We start from the raw sequence: 15,063 nt of genomic DNA on the forward strand, positions 1-15,063 counted from the left end.
AGGAAAAAAGAAAATGTTAACAAAAACAAGAGCTGTTTGGGTGTATGCACTCCGAAAGAGCGAATAATTTCCCAGGATATATTTTCCCTGACCCTTTCTGCCTTCTCTAGATTCCAGAGTTAACCATGAGAGTCAACGAACCACTCCCAGCGGTTACGAAGCGGGCACATCGAGAAGTACCCCGGTCTCCTATGAAGGGGACCGGCCACGGGTCACCCAGGCAACCTCCCGTCACGAGCAACTCATGCATCGCAGTATATATGAAAACGCATTGGCTAGAGGGTCACCGGTGTATGTGGATACCAGTGGAACTGTACGAGGTATGCGCGACTGACACTTGTCACAAGTTATCATCTATTTTTGTTAAAGTTCAACAAAAAATTTGACTGGAGTGCGGTTTGAACGTGTTACACGTACCTCTGATTCCTGTGCGGTACTCTACCACCTGAGCTATCCAGCCCTATGTTGGTGGTTCCTCATTTTGTCAATGTCTTTGTTCAAGGGGCACTATTCAGAAGCCATTAACACATATATGCCATGTAGCCAGGGATCACGCCCTAAGTCATAATCAGCTGCAAACATGGGAAGTAACAAACAAGGATCTTTCAGAGAGGATGCAGCTTTTTTGTTACAGTTTACTGTCTACATGTAGATTTTTTAATAGTCGCATTAAATATCCAGATGAAGTTGTAGACAAGATTATCCACAGTGACCCCATTGTATTAGACATTAGTCTCAGAGTGGTTGACAACTTTCCCAGAATCTTTACACCGTTAGGTTATCATCACTGTTTACAAATTGATAACATCATTGTGGGAAGATTCGAGGGAAGTTAAGAATTCTTGCTTTTACATGTACAGATCAGTTTATCTACAAATATCCCAGATATTTATATCACTCCTTAAAACCCTCCTATGCAAACATGCATTTTCAGTGCACGCACAATGAAAAACCTGTAATTTTGTTGAAATTGTTTTAAACAAGGCTCCATTTTTTGGGGGGAGATAAAATGACATCAGAAAAAGATATTTTTGCTATTTTGGGGTTTCTATATTATTTCGAGTGACATCATTTAACAATCACAACTTCACTGAGATAACAACCATTATACATGTACAATGAATGGGATTTAGAGAAATGTAAAATATAAGATTGAACTGAGATTTGAAGGTTTGCATGGTGGAAAGATACTAAGACAAGATAAGTTTGTAGTGACACCATGTGAATAAATCTCTTTTGTGAGTATGTGTGGTTCTGAAAAAAACCAGAGGGACTCAACGTTTCGAACAGTATGCTCTGCCCGTCGTCAGGAGAATGATGGATTCCAACGATAATGCCATGATTCTCACGCCTCACCGCACCCATCCTTATAACATCGCATCATCGTTGGAATCCCTCATTCTCCTGACGACGGGCAGAGCATACTGTTCGAAACGTTGAGTCCCTCCGGTTGTTTTCAGAACCACACATACTCATAAGATTGAAAATTTGGTTTTACTGAAACTCTTTTAACGGAAACTCTTGCAGCAACCAACCCATTTGAGCGTCCCATGCCCCACATGGATCCATCAGCATTATACCTGGCACACCAACAGCAACGGGATTACATGAATCTGATGGCCAGATCAAGTCAGCCAGACACAACTTCCTTCAACAGCTCCAAGGAAACGCTAGCCGGTAAGTCAGGAGAATACTCAACCACTCCATATCGGTCACACTAATTAACCCTTCTGGTCTGTTGCACTTCAAGTTTTGCTTGAACTCTTTTGCCCATGGAGTTAGTTTCGAGTTAGTAAGGGTGACATCTAAACACGCTAATCCCTCGTGCCTTTTGTACACACACACAAAGTCCGTGAAGTCTGTGGAGGTGGACCGTGTGTTGATCTTGAATTGGCCGTTGTGCACGGCCTATTGTTGTTCAATTTACGCTCAAGTGCACACCGCGGAGTATTGAAACGTATGACGTTTCAGCAAGAAATATCGTACAAATGCTGTTGAAATGACTCTAGCGAATCAGTATTTGTGGCGTTTGGCTGTACATCAGAAGTTGGCTGGAAAATTTTGCCTTTTGTGAAAATCGAAATTTACGGCAAAAATAATCCCGGCGCGAAGTGTTAGGCTCAAGGGCAAGCAGGCAGATTCTGTCACGTTTCACTGCTCTTCAAACTGCAATGTTTTAGGCAGTGCTGTTTGACACTCACATCCATCCTGAAATGATAATGTCTATATTCCAATTTAACATGCATATCTTTTACTATGCAGGTGATTTTGCAACAGCAAAACAGATGAGCATGCGGACCTCCACAATTGCAGGTACTTGTATACTTGAATTTGTATTTATAACGAAAGAGTAGTTCAGCATTTTGGGGGCAAAGGGACCAGTGCCTGGATTGATCAGTTGTTCAAAGGTTACGGGTTCCAATCCTGTCTGTAGTACTCAAGTTGAATTCATAGAACGCCGATAATGTAAGAAGAACATGACCATAGCCAGCTCTTTAACCAAAACCTTAATTCATGCACAGAAAACAATGAAGCAGATATGGTCTTTGATGAAAGAAACAAGTTATGACTATTTTAATTTAAAAAATCACAAAATTCAGCTGTCCTCTACTGAGCATTTACCATTCTACGAACTGATGAATACCCTTTAAATACAATGAAACGTGGACGTCTTCTGACCTCCATGAGTGAACGAAAACTTGCAAAGGAAAACAGACAAAAATGACAATCAGTATTTCAGAAAAAAAAAAGAATTGTCTTGTTCCTTTTATTCAAAATACAAAATCTGACAGTAAAAAGTATGTTCCAGTCTCAACTCAAATGATTAAAATCTCATTTGTATTTGAGTGCCTGTGTGTAATCTGTAATTCTCACTCAGCTCAATAGCTTCCAATGGCATTCCATGGACATCTATAAAAAAATAAGTTCTTTTAAAAAGTAAAACATGCATAACCTCTGAAAGCATGGATCAATTTCAGTAATCTTTTCTTGTGCAGATGAGTGGAAGAACATGCTCTTTTAAGACACACTTCAATGGTGCATCAAATTTGATTGCATTTTAAGTAAAACAAAACTTTGATCCAGGTCATTTTCTTTTTGACTCACCCTACACAGTGGACTAGATCTAGCCCATTGGTTATTAGCATTGCAGGGTAATCCTATTTCACACTTTTAGAGTAAAATGAGACTAAGCAAGTCTCTTTCACAAGTTACAGTCAGTCAGTGCACAAAGGACTAAAGGCTTGCCCCTTCTGGAACGTCAAAAATTCTAATGAATGCAAAATGCTTTTTCTGTGTGTACTCTTGCTGTTGTCATTTTATACGTGTCTGTGTGTGTGTTTCAGTTCACTGTAAGTTCAGTCATCAATCTCAACCAAACTTAAAAGGTGGTCTGTGGAGAGAAGGCCAACGTCAAAAAAATCCTTTCCAATATAGATTTTTACGAGGTCTCTGGAGAGCTCAGCTCAGTATTACTAATGACTCTAACATGTGGGCCTTTCCACACTGAAGGGGTTCAATAGTGTGACGTGGGATTGGGAAATAAAGCAGGATAATAAGATCAAGTTGTTTGTCCTATTTCCCACTTCTACATTCCCAGCCCATTGTTGAGGATTGTGCTTTTAAAGAATTTAAGACTTTTGTGACAAGATATTTATGCTCACAGTGCTACGTACGTAACATGGACAGAAAGTTTGCAAGGGGAATGGTGCAAGTTTTACTGTGTGTAATCTTTCTGTGTGTAATCTTGTTGTCATTTTATACAATTTTTCAGGGGACTATGCAACAGCCAAACAGATGAGCCAACAGCAACAGCAACAGCAGCAACAACAACAGCAACAGCAGCAACAGCAGTTGCCGCATCAACTGGTAGGCCAGCCAATCACTCCACAGATGGCACAGCAGATCAGCCAATCAGTGGCCCAGCGTGGCAGCCAGTTCCCACCAACCACCACCAAGGATTCTAGACTGTCTCCTAGACGAGAGTCACCCATGTCTAAGAACTTTCCTCCAGGACAGCAACATGTCTTAGATCCACAGATCCAGCAACAGATGCTGCAACAATATGCACAGGTAGGAATCGGGGGAATCTTTTCCTAAAGACTTCAGTTCTACAGTTGCGCTGAACCAAATTGTTCCAACGAGTTAGATTCATTACAGGAACAGTTCAACATTTGAAAAAGATAGAAACGACTATATCCAAAGATCAACTTTCACTGTATTTTTGCAACAACTCTCAGAGTCTAGAATTCCCATTTGACACTGAAATCCGTTCGGATCAAGAAGAGTTACTCCTAATACATTTTGCAGGATTCTGGAATGCTAGTCTGAAACATTGGTAATTCTGCTTAATACTTGGAACTTCCCAGATTTTATAATAATCCTGCACTGTGCAGTAAACTGTTTGGCACATGTTCTATACATGTACGTCAACTTTCAAGTCTCGAAGACATTAATTAGTGGCAGGGCTATACCTTCCACAATCCTACTGCGAAGTTCCCGACCGATTTGGAAGCATCTTGGATAGTGAGGGTTAACTCATATTCTTTATTAAGTTTGGTAGATTACTGGTGGAGATGTTTTTTTTCTGCCACAATTGGGTTTCAGGTGCTTATGTTCTTGTCAGACTGTGCTGACCAAAAATGCCTACGTAAACCTTTGGTAGCAAACATCCTGTAGATGATAATTCTGCATTTGAGTGTGGTGTTTTTTTTTTAAACACATACATGTAAATGTAATTCAGTCCACTTGAATTAATTTAGTTTTTAATATGAACTGGTTTGTGATTGATTTGAGATTTGGATTTCCTTTTCTGTCCCTACAGAGTGGACAGATTGTCTACCTGCCCTATTTCCCCCCGGGTCATTCCCACATACTAGCTCATCAGCACTACCCAGGGGGTATCCCCTCCCCCCACCACCCCCACCCCTCCATCAGTCCCCACACCACACAGGCACACCCGTCATCCCAACACCCTGCCCACAGCGACCGACGCACAACCTCTCCAATGCAGCAGCAGCAACAACAGCAGCAGCAGCAGCAGAGAGAAGTGACCTCACCGGCTGAACACTACGCCCAGCAGCAAGCCGTGAATTTATCCCACAGATGGCCTGCGCCTCCAAGTGTGGGTGCCGTGCGCTTCAAGCTCCCACCCAGGGGTTCCAGCCCGGGTGCCCATCCGGGCTCGGGGGTGCACCCTGTCACCCATCCGGGTTCCTTCCCATCAACATGCTCCCATCCTGCCACCGCTGCTCATAGCATCACCACAGTCCACCCAGCCTACTCCGCCCATCTTCCCGGTGCCCATATGGTGGCTAGCAGCCACCCAGGAGCCCATCACATGAGAGGTACAATGGGCGGGAGCATCATGACGGGGACACCCATCAGGCCTCCACCCAGTATCACCTCGGGAACGCCCAATCCAGAGCTGAGGGAGGAAACGCCAAGAAGTCGAGCAGAAAGCACTTCAGGTATGTAGGCTTCTTAGTGCATTCGTGAATACAAATGCAAAGGAACCCAATATAGTATTTATCTTATTATTTACTTGTTTGGTTTAAAAGGGCACCAATACAATAATACAATAATTAAAAATGAATGAGTTACAATGGTTATCACGAAATATTCGGTGAAAAAACAAGGAATGCTATGAGTGTTTAAAAAATAATTTTCCAGACTTTTATAGCAGTTCACTGCCTTAATTTGATGAAATTTAAACTAAACATAATTGAAATCATGGTGATTTCATTTTCATTTCATTTCATCAAAATGTATTTCCAATTCCATCAATCAATAGGAATACAATGTATATCAATAAATAGAAGAGGAGGATTTGGAGGCACAGCCAAAAAAACGCACAGCTTGTGTTAGGGAGTGCCCATACAATAATAAACACTACAGTACAGACTGAATTGACAAAACAAAAACAGTGCATATCAAATACACACAAGATTGCAGTGGTTGATCCAACGGTTAAAAAGAAAAGAAAATATTTAATAAGGATGGATATGATAGTAGAAATTAAAATTTAAAAAATCACTTTTGAAGAAGGTAAAACGTTGTAAGAACATTGAAAACTGAATAAGCTCTGACTGACTATTCATTAGACTTACAGGCAATCCATTCCAGTGAAGTGGCCCAGAGTGCCTTATACTGTGTTTAAAGGCAGATGTCCCGAACTTGGAGATATGCAGTAGGGAAGATGACCTAGTATTATAGCTGTGTATATTATGATTAGGTTGCACCTAGCCCAGGTTGGACTACGTCTTCATTGCATTACGACTGACGTCCAGGGTTAAATTGTACCACCGTAGCAAACCAATTATAACACATTTTTTGTCTTCACATTTTTACCTGATGGAGGAAGCCGAAAATTTGTGTACATACATGTATTTCTTGTGTCCAGAATTGTGCAAATTAAGCCGCAAATTTAGACGAAGATGGAAATTTTGATGAAAAACGGACGAGGTTGACGGAGCGAAATTAAAAGGTGTGTCACATCTTGAAAGGGCGCCCTCTGACATCCAAACCAAACATGTTTTTAATATCCTTGCTACATTGGGCACAGACCCTACTCAACTGGTTCATTTTTATAAATGATGCGTCTACTGTTCATGGTGCCATTTATCATGCAGAGAGTTACGTTTTCCTTTATTAAACTTGACAGGATCTGGTGGTAGCAAGTCTCCTGGTGCAGCTAGTGGTTCGGAAGCTTTTCGCACACTTGTCCATGTAGCTGCCTCAGCTGAAACACTTGGAACAGCACAGGAAAAAGGTGACCAACTATAGAATGTACACTTCCATGTAGCAAGGATATTAAAAACATGTCTTGTTTGGGCTTTTGAACCAGTGTATAAATTGAATTATATAAATTGAATTATTGTCTTTGATTTCAGAAGCAAGGAGACAGCAACAAGCCATTCATGAGAGTAGAGAGCGTGATGCCAGCTCCTCTAGCGAATCCCACGGCTATCCACGACGACCCTACTCAACTGGTTCCAGCCACTCGGGTCCAAGCCAAAAGCGGTGGATCTCTACGTCGTCTGATAACCAGATGGCCCATCGGGAAGCTGCCCCGTCTGGAAGCAGTCGCTTGACGCCCAAGGGACGGGAATCAGAGAGTAAAGAGAGGAAGGAGGAGGTCAGACACAAGGAGCAACAGCAGAGAAACCACAACATGGAACGAGAAGCCTCAGCCATCTTTGCTGCTCTCTTTGAGAAGGACAAGCAGTCATCCCGGGTCTCAACTGAAGAGGACTCGGAGAGCTCCAGCCGCCCACTGACGGCGGCCAGTCTGATTGATGTGATCATCACACGCTCCATCAACCAACCCATGTTGGACAATCATGACCAAGGGACTGACTCGGACAGCGGTGATGGGTTGTCTGTTGGACCGAGCGTGGCTTCCTCCAAAGAGAAGTCCAGCAAGAATGTGTCCGACTCAGACTCGCTGCAGCCGGAGAATGGAGACAGTAATGCTGTACCCTCATCGTCAACAGAGCGTTCTCCAAGTTCAGGAAAGGATCCGAAGCAACAAGAGAAGGAGGCATCTGGAGAACAGCAGGAGAGGCCTCAGGAAAGCCTGGTCCCGGTGACTTCACCATCCCCACTACCCATTACCCTGGCTGAACATATAGACACTATCATCTCCATGGACTACAATAAATCTGACCAGGTGAGTCAGGCATCTACATCAGCAGCCACTTCTGCCACCGGAAGCTCATCCTTGAAGCGAGATCGTGTAAAGCCATCAGGTGTGGATACCACAGAAAGCCGGGAACAGGGACCATCCTCTAGCTCTCCTCGTGCTAGATACAGGACACCCGATAGTGAAGTCGGATCAACCAATGATGCAGCAAGGAGAAGCAACCCGGTTGCCTCATCCCTGCAGAGTATCCATGGTGCTCGCAGCAGCAGCAGCAGTAGTAGTGACTGCAGAATGAGGAATTCGGGATTGATGTCTTACGGTGGGCCTGCGGAACCGAGTGTCAATAGCTCCAAAGAAGGTAGTCCAAGAAGCAGGGCTGCCTCCACAGCTTCTGATATATCAAGTGCTTCTGCATCCCCAGCCAGTGCCAGACCGGACAGCTACTCGAACAGGGTTTCCTCCCAGTGGGGTTCACGTAAGGACCAAGAAGCGACATCTGCTGGTAGGGTCTCAAGGAGCTCATCGGAACAGAGTCGAGAGGCTTCACCAGTCAGTGTCAGTGATATGACTCCATCTGCTGTGTCTTGGCAGAGGAAGTATCAACAGGAAGGTAACGGAGCCGACAGCAGTGAGAATGCTACCAGAGGATCCCAGCCACGATTCAGGGTCCACAGCTCTCAGTCAACCTCCCCACACCAGCCAGAAAGCTGGGGAATGGCTGATTCCAACCGGCCACCATCTCGAGGTAGACGCAGGGACTCACCAAAGACCATTGTGGAGCCTGGGTCAAGCTCCTCTTCTGTGCTGGATGCAGCCTCAAGCAGCGAAGACAGATCTCGTTTTACTCCTGGTCCTGTAGAGAGTGGAGTCAGCGATAGCCAACGGCAGCTCAGCAGCAGCCAATCAGGCCTCAAGTCCAGATCAGAAGCTGAGAGCTCCCGCAGCAACAACCCAGCTCCCCAGAGCACCTCTCATGAGTACAACTCAGATAGTCCTCTGCAACCTGCTGATAGTATGTCCCAAATGAGACAGTCTGTGATGGGTACAGCCCAATCAGTGGTGAATAGATCTCCAAAGAATGGACAACCTAGCATGCTTCCAAGCAGCAGTCAAGGTAGACAGCCTCAGAGGAAGGACACTGGCTTGTTCCGGTTTGATCTCCAGAAGTCCATCGACCGTATGATTGAATCTCAAGTGAGGATGGAGACACCATCCAGGATGGACCAGCAGGTCAGAATGGATGATTATGTGACGCGGCTTGTGGAGGCTGAGATGTCTAGCTCCCGGTCTTCTCCACAGCGCTGCGATAGCAGAGAGAGCACCAGCACGGCCGAGTCTGGTGCCCTGGAGGTGGATGAAAGCCGACTGTCTGATGTCTCAGACTTGGACAATCACGAGGCAGAATCAGTCCAGCAACCAAATGTCTCACAGCAGCGTCCTAGAGGTTCAAGCCCGAGACTGCCTTCCCGAGATAACAGGGATGGGGAAGCAGCTCCAAGTTCAACACCTGTTGATGGTGCTGCAAGGCTGAGTGTGGGCTCTTCAAGTGGAATTGGTAGTAACAGGGCATCAGGTGTTATCTCTCCAAATATAGCCGCACAGCCTCAGCTCGATCCCTCTAACCAACCCAGCCAATCAGTACCCACTTCCTCACCATCCCCTGTCTCTCACCAGGGTTTCCCATCCTCGGGCACCGGGCAGGCAGGGAACCAGTTTGCATATTCAGCCTTATCGTTCAGATCAGCGGCAGGAGTAGCCCCTGCTGCCTCCTCCTCTACAACAAGCTCCGCCCAGAACCATCTAGCCAATGTTCATCTCAGGATCCCCTCCCCCCACCTTGGACCCGCTAGGGGGCCATCACCAGTCCCTGGTCCAGGAATAGCTGGTGTTCGTGAGAGGGAACCAGCACCTTTGCTGTCCTCTCAGTACGAGACCTTATCAGATAGTGATTAACCTAGATAAGTAGGAGATTACAAATAGTGTTGTTTGTTAAGTTGTAGTCGTTATTATTGATTATTGGAATCAACAACTTGGTAATTAATATTGATCTCCAAAGCTTACGGACAACCTAAGACTGAAGTATGTTTATTTTATGTTTCTTTTGTCAACTTTCTTACTCATATGCACATCTTTGTGATAAAAGATGGACTGACTTTTTTAAACCATGCAAAAAATACTCTCTACAGAAGTACATGTACCATTCGTGGTGAGATGTCTGTTTACAGACACATGGTTACAGGTTATTTGCAGAAAAATCTTTATTTGATCAGATTTAATATGCCGCTAAACAAGTTTGCCCTGTTTTATTGCAGATTTACCATATTTGTAATAACCATCGCTGTACAAGAATGCGTTTCTTTGGGCTAAAAACAAAACGACTAAACAAAACCATTGATTAAAATTAAGAATCTAGCTTTATTTTGATCTTGAAAATGAAAATATGATGCCAGTGTTTCGTGAAAAATTCTGTTAACCTTTGATTGTTACCCTCTCCTTGAGGAAAAAAAATGTCCAAGACATTTTGTCATTCATTTGTAATTTTGTTTTAGTTTTACTGTAGGAAAAAAAACTGTTAAAACAGTCAAACATGTTTTTATTTAGACTTTTAGTTGTGTGTTAAAAAATGGTCATTTTGATGAAAAGTGAATGTGGCTGCTTTTTAGTATTATGATAAGTTTGGTTGTTTTAAAAATAGCTTTTGATGGCAAGAATGCTCTGAAATTTTGGCTTGATATTTCAGAGCCATTGTATCACAAACCCTCCAGAATCCATCAAATTCTAACGCTTCTGTTTGATTGTTTTTGATGGTTTCAGGACGTTACAGCCAATTACTTTGCAAGAGCATCATTCAATGAATTTTGGGTCCAAAGTGTGATATGTTTTGTTGTTCCTGTTACCTTGGTACTTTGTCATTTGCCATTCAAGTGTCATGAATGAGTTCAAACAATAAATTTATTTATTGGGTAGGTAGTTTGCTGTTCATAACCACTCTTGGAGGATGACTGCATGAATGAGTGCATCGGAATTATAAAATCACAGATGTTATATGTAACAGGGACAGGAGAAAAAGTGGACCCCAAATTTATAGAATAACCCAATAACATAACGTGGGCATTGATGATGAGAGTTGGATTTTTGGGGACTTCCTTGTTGAAAATCATCCCTGTTCTCTTGTGAATTTTGTGTGCTCGCAAGAATTGCCTAGGGTTAGGATTAACTATTTGTTTTTGATGTTTAGCAAATTTTCCCTCCATAACTGGTTGGTTCTAAGTCCTCCCAAGTCAGTTGTAAGACGTCTCAAGTCACAAGCTGTTCATATGAAGAGGGGCAGCGTTCTCTGTTGCTTGCAACTTGCTGGTGACTTGAATTGTGATTGACTTTACAACTCTGGTTTTGAATTGGCCTAACATTAGCTGGTCACGCACACAAAAGAAAATGTAAAAAATCATGTCGGCAAATTTTGTGTTCGCACCCCTGCTAAAAAAAAGACGTTTGGCTGTTGTGAGAGAAGTGTGTTATCTTATTACAGTGTCAATAAAAGTGGAACTTTAGGCTGAAATCTGTAGGTTTAGAAAGCAAAAGTCAGTCCACTAACAAGAAGGGTCACTGAACGCAGTTTCTGATAGAATCGTGTTTGGTATGAAGGATGTACATAAAGTTGTACTGTTGTTTTGCAGCGCTGCCTGTTCATATTAACTGGCGCTACAATTTCTCTGAAACTTCAGTGTTAATGATAAGTGTAATGTATGACTGTATGAGTCTCGTTGTTACACAGTCATAGATGCACTCGGTCACTCACAAAGCACTTGTGTTATGAGTAAGCCACTAGGAAGTCGAATATGAGCAAGTTTCAGGACCATTTTAGTCAGCTAGTGGTTTATTTGTGACTTAACCCTAACACCGCAAAAAAAGAAAGTCCACACTCATTGGAGGGGTCATAATTTTGAATCTGATCGTCTTTATAATGAAGTCATTTATGTAGACCTTTGGAAAATGTTGTTAGCTACATTTTGATACCCCATTGCGACCAATGAAAAATGATGCCGTTTGAAAAGTAGCAAATTTTAAGATTACGCGAGGAGAAATTGCTAAGCGCAAACACACATGCCCGTAATTGGCCCCTATCGACTGCACAGTGGCCAAACAAAGCGCAGGTAATTCAATTTCGCGTGCTCCCATGCATACAAGCACTGTGCGATCAATATTCCCTTTTGTTCGTTGCTGGCAGTGTAACATTGTCACGCAGCAATTTCCACTCGCGCACTCTTTCAATTTGCAACTTTTCAAACTGCATCATTTTTCATAAACCGTTGTCAATGTTAGACGATTTGCCTTCTTTGGTAGCAAAGGGGGTATCAAAATATAGCTAACATTCCCCAAAGGTCTATATAGATGACGTTAACACAAAACGATCAGATTCCAAAATTATGACTCCTCCAATGAGTGTGGAATTCCTTCTTTTTTTTTCTTTTTTTTTTGCAGTGTTTACATCTGCAGGAAAGAGTTCCATACTTGGACATCACTTGACACCCTGTGCACAAACCCTATGAGACTGGTCTGAAAAGTTCCAACTGTTTTCTTAATGCTTCAATATTTTCCCTGCTAAATTTGACTTTTTAGGACACGTTATCGCTTTCTGATGGCTGATAGGTCACTGCAGGGAAACATTAGTGATGTCCATGTTTGGAATATTTTCCCATCTGCACACACATACATGTACCAACGTGAAAATGCTTTTAGTCAAACACTGGTTGAAAAGTCATCACAAAAACTTCTCCGTCCTGCTTCCTGAAATTGGACCATTGTTTTGCAGTGCAAGCAGCACTACTGGTCGGTCCTACTAAAATGTGTCAACAAGCGTCAACGGTCGTCAACCCGTTATTAGGTTATTCTATACGTGAAGCTAGCCATACAATGCGTGCGTGAAGTGTACGGTGCCAATCCAAACAAGATGGCGGCCAACACTAACTCGACAAACTCGTCGTACGTTTCGCTTTGAAAAAACAACTTGTGAAATAATGTTAACTTTAATTTATATGCTGAAGGTGTTCTTTGTTGCTATTTCTACCATATAAAGCTTCTTTGATGTTCCAAAACTTATACCAAATTTGTTGACAATGGGTTGACGACCGTTGACGCTTGTGGAGGCCAGTTGACAAATGGTTGACGCTTAAGACGCATTTTAGTAGGACCCTACTGGTTAATTTTCACTGGATAATTTATCAAAAGGAGAACAGAAGGGTTTTTTTTATGATTTTATATGCATGGTTTATGTTGAGCAGTGAGCTTTTTATTAGTGAATACTCACTCAACTCGTTGCTTCTATGGTTTTTATACTTTCAAAGAAAGTTTCGAGTGCTGTCACGCCTAAATATTACTGCAAGTTACTAACAGCGTAAAGTTTCTAATGTTTTCTTAAAAGGTACAAATTTGTGTGATTGTAAGATACCTATACAAAAAAAAACAAGTATTGATGTTAAACTACAAAAAGTTTGTGATATTTTTGTCAACCAAAGTTTTACCACCTCTGAAGTGTTTTGTTTTCTTGTCATTTGGAACTTGTCACTTTGTTTTTGTTGAGATTTTTTTGGGCGGGAAAATTGAGGTGGAAAAACTAATGTACAGATTTTCTGTTGGTGAAGATATTCATTAAAAACAATGAATGTTGACTGAATATTGCTGGATCAGTGTTTTTATTCTTGCACATCAATCACATTTTTGCTTAAAATTGAATTACTGTAGTAATTTCTGTGCTTTGGTTGTACAATATATTTTGACTTAAAGTCAGAATAATAAAATCTACATGTAAACTTGACCCCCCCCCCAAAAAAAAATGAACATTTTTAAAGCCACACCAAAACTGTCATACAAGACCAAATGCACTAGTGACTGAGTAATGCCAGTCCACATGTGATTTACAACAGACCTCTGTCCAACATATAAAATAAGAAAAGAAACTTGTCAGAGTTTTATAACTGAAGTGTTTTAATTCAACAATTAACTCATAAGCAATTCACCAATTAAAGGAACGCTTTTACTTTCCCTAGATTCAGTTTTTTTTAATAGTTTGAGAGGGCGCTGTAACCAGTCAAAAATGTTAGGTATATAGTGCCCGATCAGGCACTATACTCGCGCGATGTCTTGACGCATGTCTAGTTCACAGTTTATTTGGATAAGAAGTTTATAAAAATGAATTTTGAGTCCTGGCGTTTCCTCAAAAATAGAAAAAAATATTTAGGTAGACATTGTGACACACAAACTAACTTCTTTTATAATGGAAATTAATCAAAAATATATGTTTGTTATGCACAGGTTTTTCAAATGAAACGCAGTGCAAATGTGATAATTTTCTCTCCTCAAGTATAATACAGAAGCGTGTACATGTACATGCATTGATATCACAGCTGGTCGTTATTAATCGATCAGCATTTTTTGGCTTTCTGAAACGTTAGGTTCATCATTCTATTATGTCGCCCTGTCACCGAAGTATTCGGTACAGTACAATGTAATAGCTCCGTGGCTGACGACCAGTTGACAGGTGTCAACTACTGCCTGCACGCTGATTGGTCTTCGTTGATACAAAGCGGCGTATTACGGTTGCCGACTTCTGAACCTTGCGCTCTCGTCTGTGGAGAACACCGGACCGCCGGCCCATTGGAAGGGGATTTGAATAGTCCGTGCGCGTTGAGCCAGTGTCGTGATCATAATTAAAACTTCTCTTTGGAAATAAAGAGACTGGCCAAAAACTGCATGGACTAAAATGCCACTAGACATGTATCCGCATCTCTTTGTGAGTGTACATGGTTGATAAAAATAAGTCCAATTGCACAATTGGCCAATTAGTCTGGTGAGGGTTTGGAAACATCCAGGAACTCTTTAAATTATTCCACAATGTATCATTTTAAAGAGAGCAAATTATTACTGTTTTTCTGAAACCTGGTAAAAAGGGCAAAAATGTAATACATGATTCGACTGGTAAGCTATACTCTATATTCTGTCTCTTTTGACTCATTATTGGTAACTGCTGACTGTATGCAAGAGACGTACATGACTTTGTATACGGCCTGATTGGTAAAAAAATAAACCTGTCGGTTTTTATCACCATAGGTGTTTATGTCACCATCAGCCCAGGGATAATCACCAATGTCCATTAATGAATTTTTCCGAGGAACACGATTTGTGCAACTTCCCTCTATCCTTAAAGAGAATGTACAACATTTGCTTTTGCTGCAATTTTCAGAAATAAATGGATTTGGAGAATTAGTATGTTATAGCAAATTTGGTTAAACTTACTTGTTTCACGTTTTGGGCTTGTATATGCTGGAAAAACCAATAAACCAATCATGTTCTTGTAGTCCGGCTCCCTGAACGGAGAAATGTAAAGACTTTGGGGAATTGTAAGGTCAAAGAATCACTCTAGC

The 15,063-nt window shown here is 41.9% G+C and overlaps 1 protein-coding gene across 1 annotated transcript; it reads left to right on the forward strand.

Moving 5' to 3' along the window:
* The first annotated feature begins 109 nt into the window (after nt 1-109).
* Nucleotides 110-10,258, forward strand: LOC119730550 (serine/arginine repetitive matrix protein 2-like). The gene is made up of 7 exons (XM_038203524.1): nt 110-320; nt 1,528-1,677; nt 2,263-2,313; nt 3,773-4,071; nt 4,823-5,468; nt 6,662-6,769; nt 6,891-10,258. Exons 1-7 carry the CDS (start codon nt 245-247, stop codon nt 9,593-9,595), a joined length of 4,035 nt encoding a protein of 1,344 aa, XP_038059452.1. The 5' UTR covers nt 110-244; the 3' UTR covers nt 9,596-10,258.
* The last annotated feature ends 4,805 nt before the right edge of the window (nt 10,259-15,063 follow it).

The sequence above is a fragment of the Patiria miniata genome, unplaced genomic scaffold, assembly GCF_015706575.1.
Source record: "Patiria miniata isolate m_02_andy unplaced genomic scaffold, ASM1570657v1 HiC_scaffold_22, whole genome shotgun sequence".
Lineage (NCBI taxonomy): Eukaryota > Metazoa > Echinodermata > Asteroidea > Valvatida > Asterinidae > Patiria > Patiria miniata.

Bases quoted from the DNA above. Each gene is read 5' to 3' on its own strand.
- LOC119730550 (XM_038203524.1), top strand. From the start codon at position 245: ATGCATCGCAGTATATATGAAAACGCATTGGCTAGAGGGTCACCGGTG. The intron at 1,678-2,262 runs GTAAGTCAGGAG...TTTACTATGCAG, and splicing joins CTCCAAGGAAACGCTAGCCG to GTGATTTTGCAACAGCAAAA. The intron at 5,469-6,661 runs GTATGTAGGCTT...TAAACTTGACAG, and splicing joins TCGAGCAGAAAGCACTTCAG to GATCTGGTGGTAGCAAGTCT.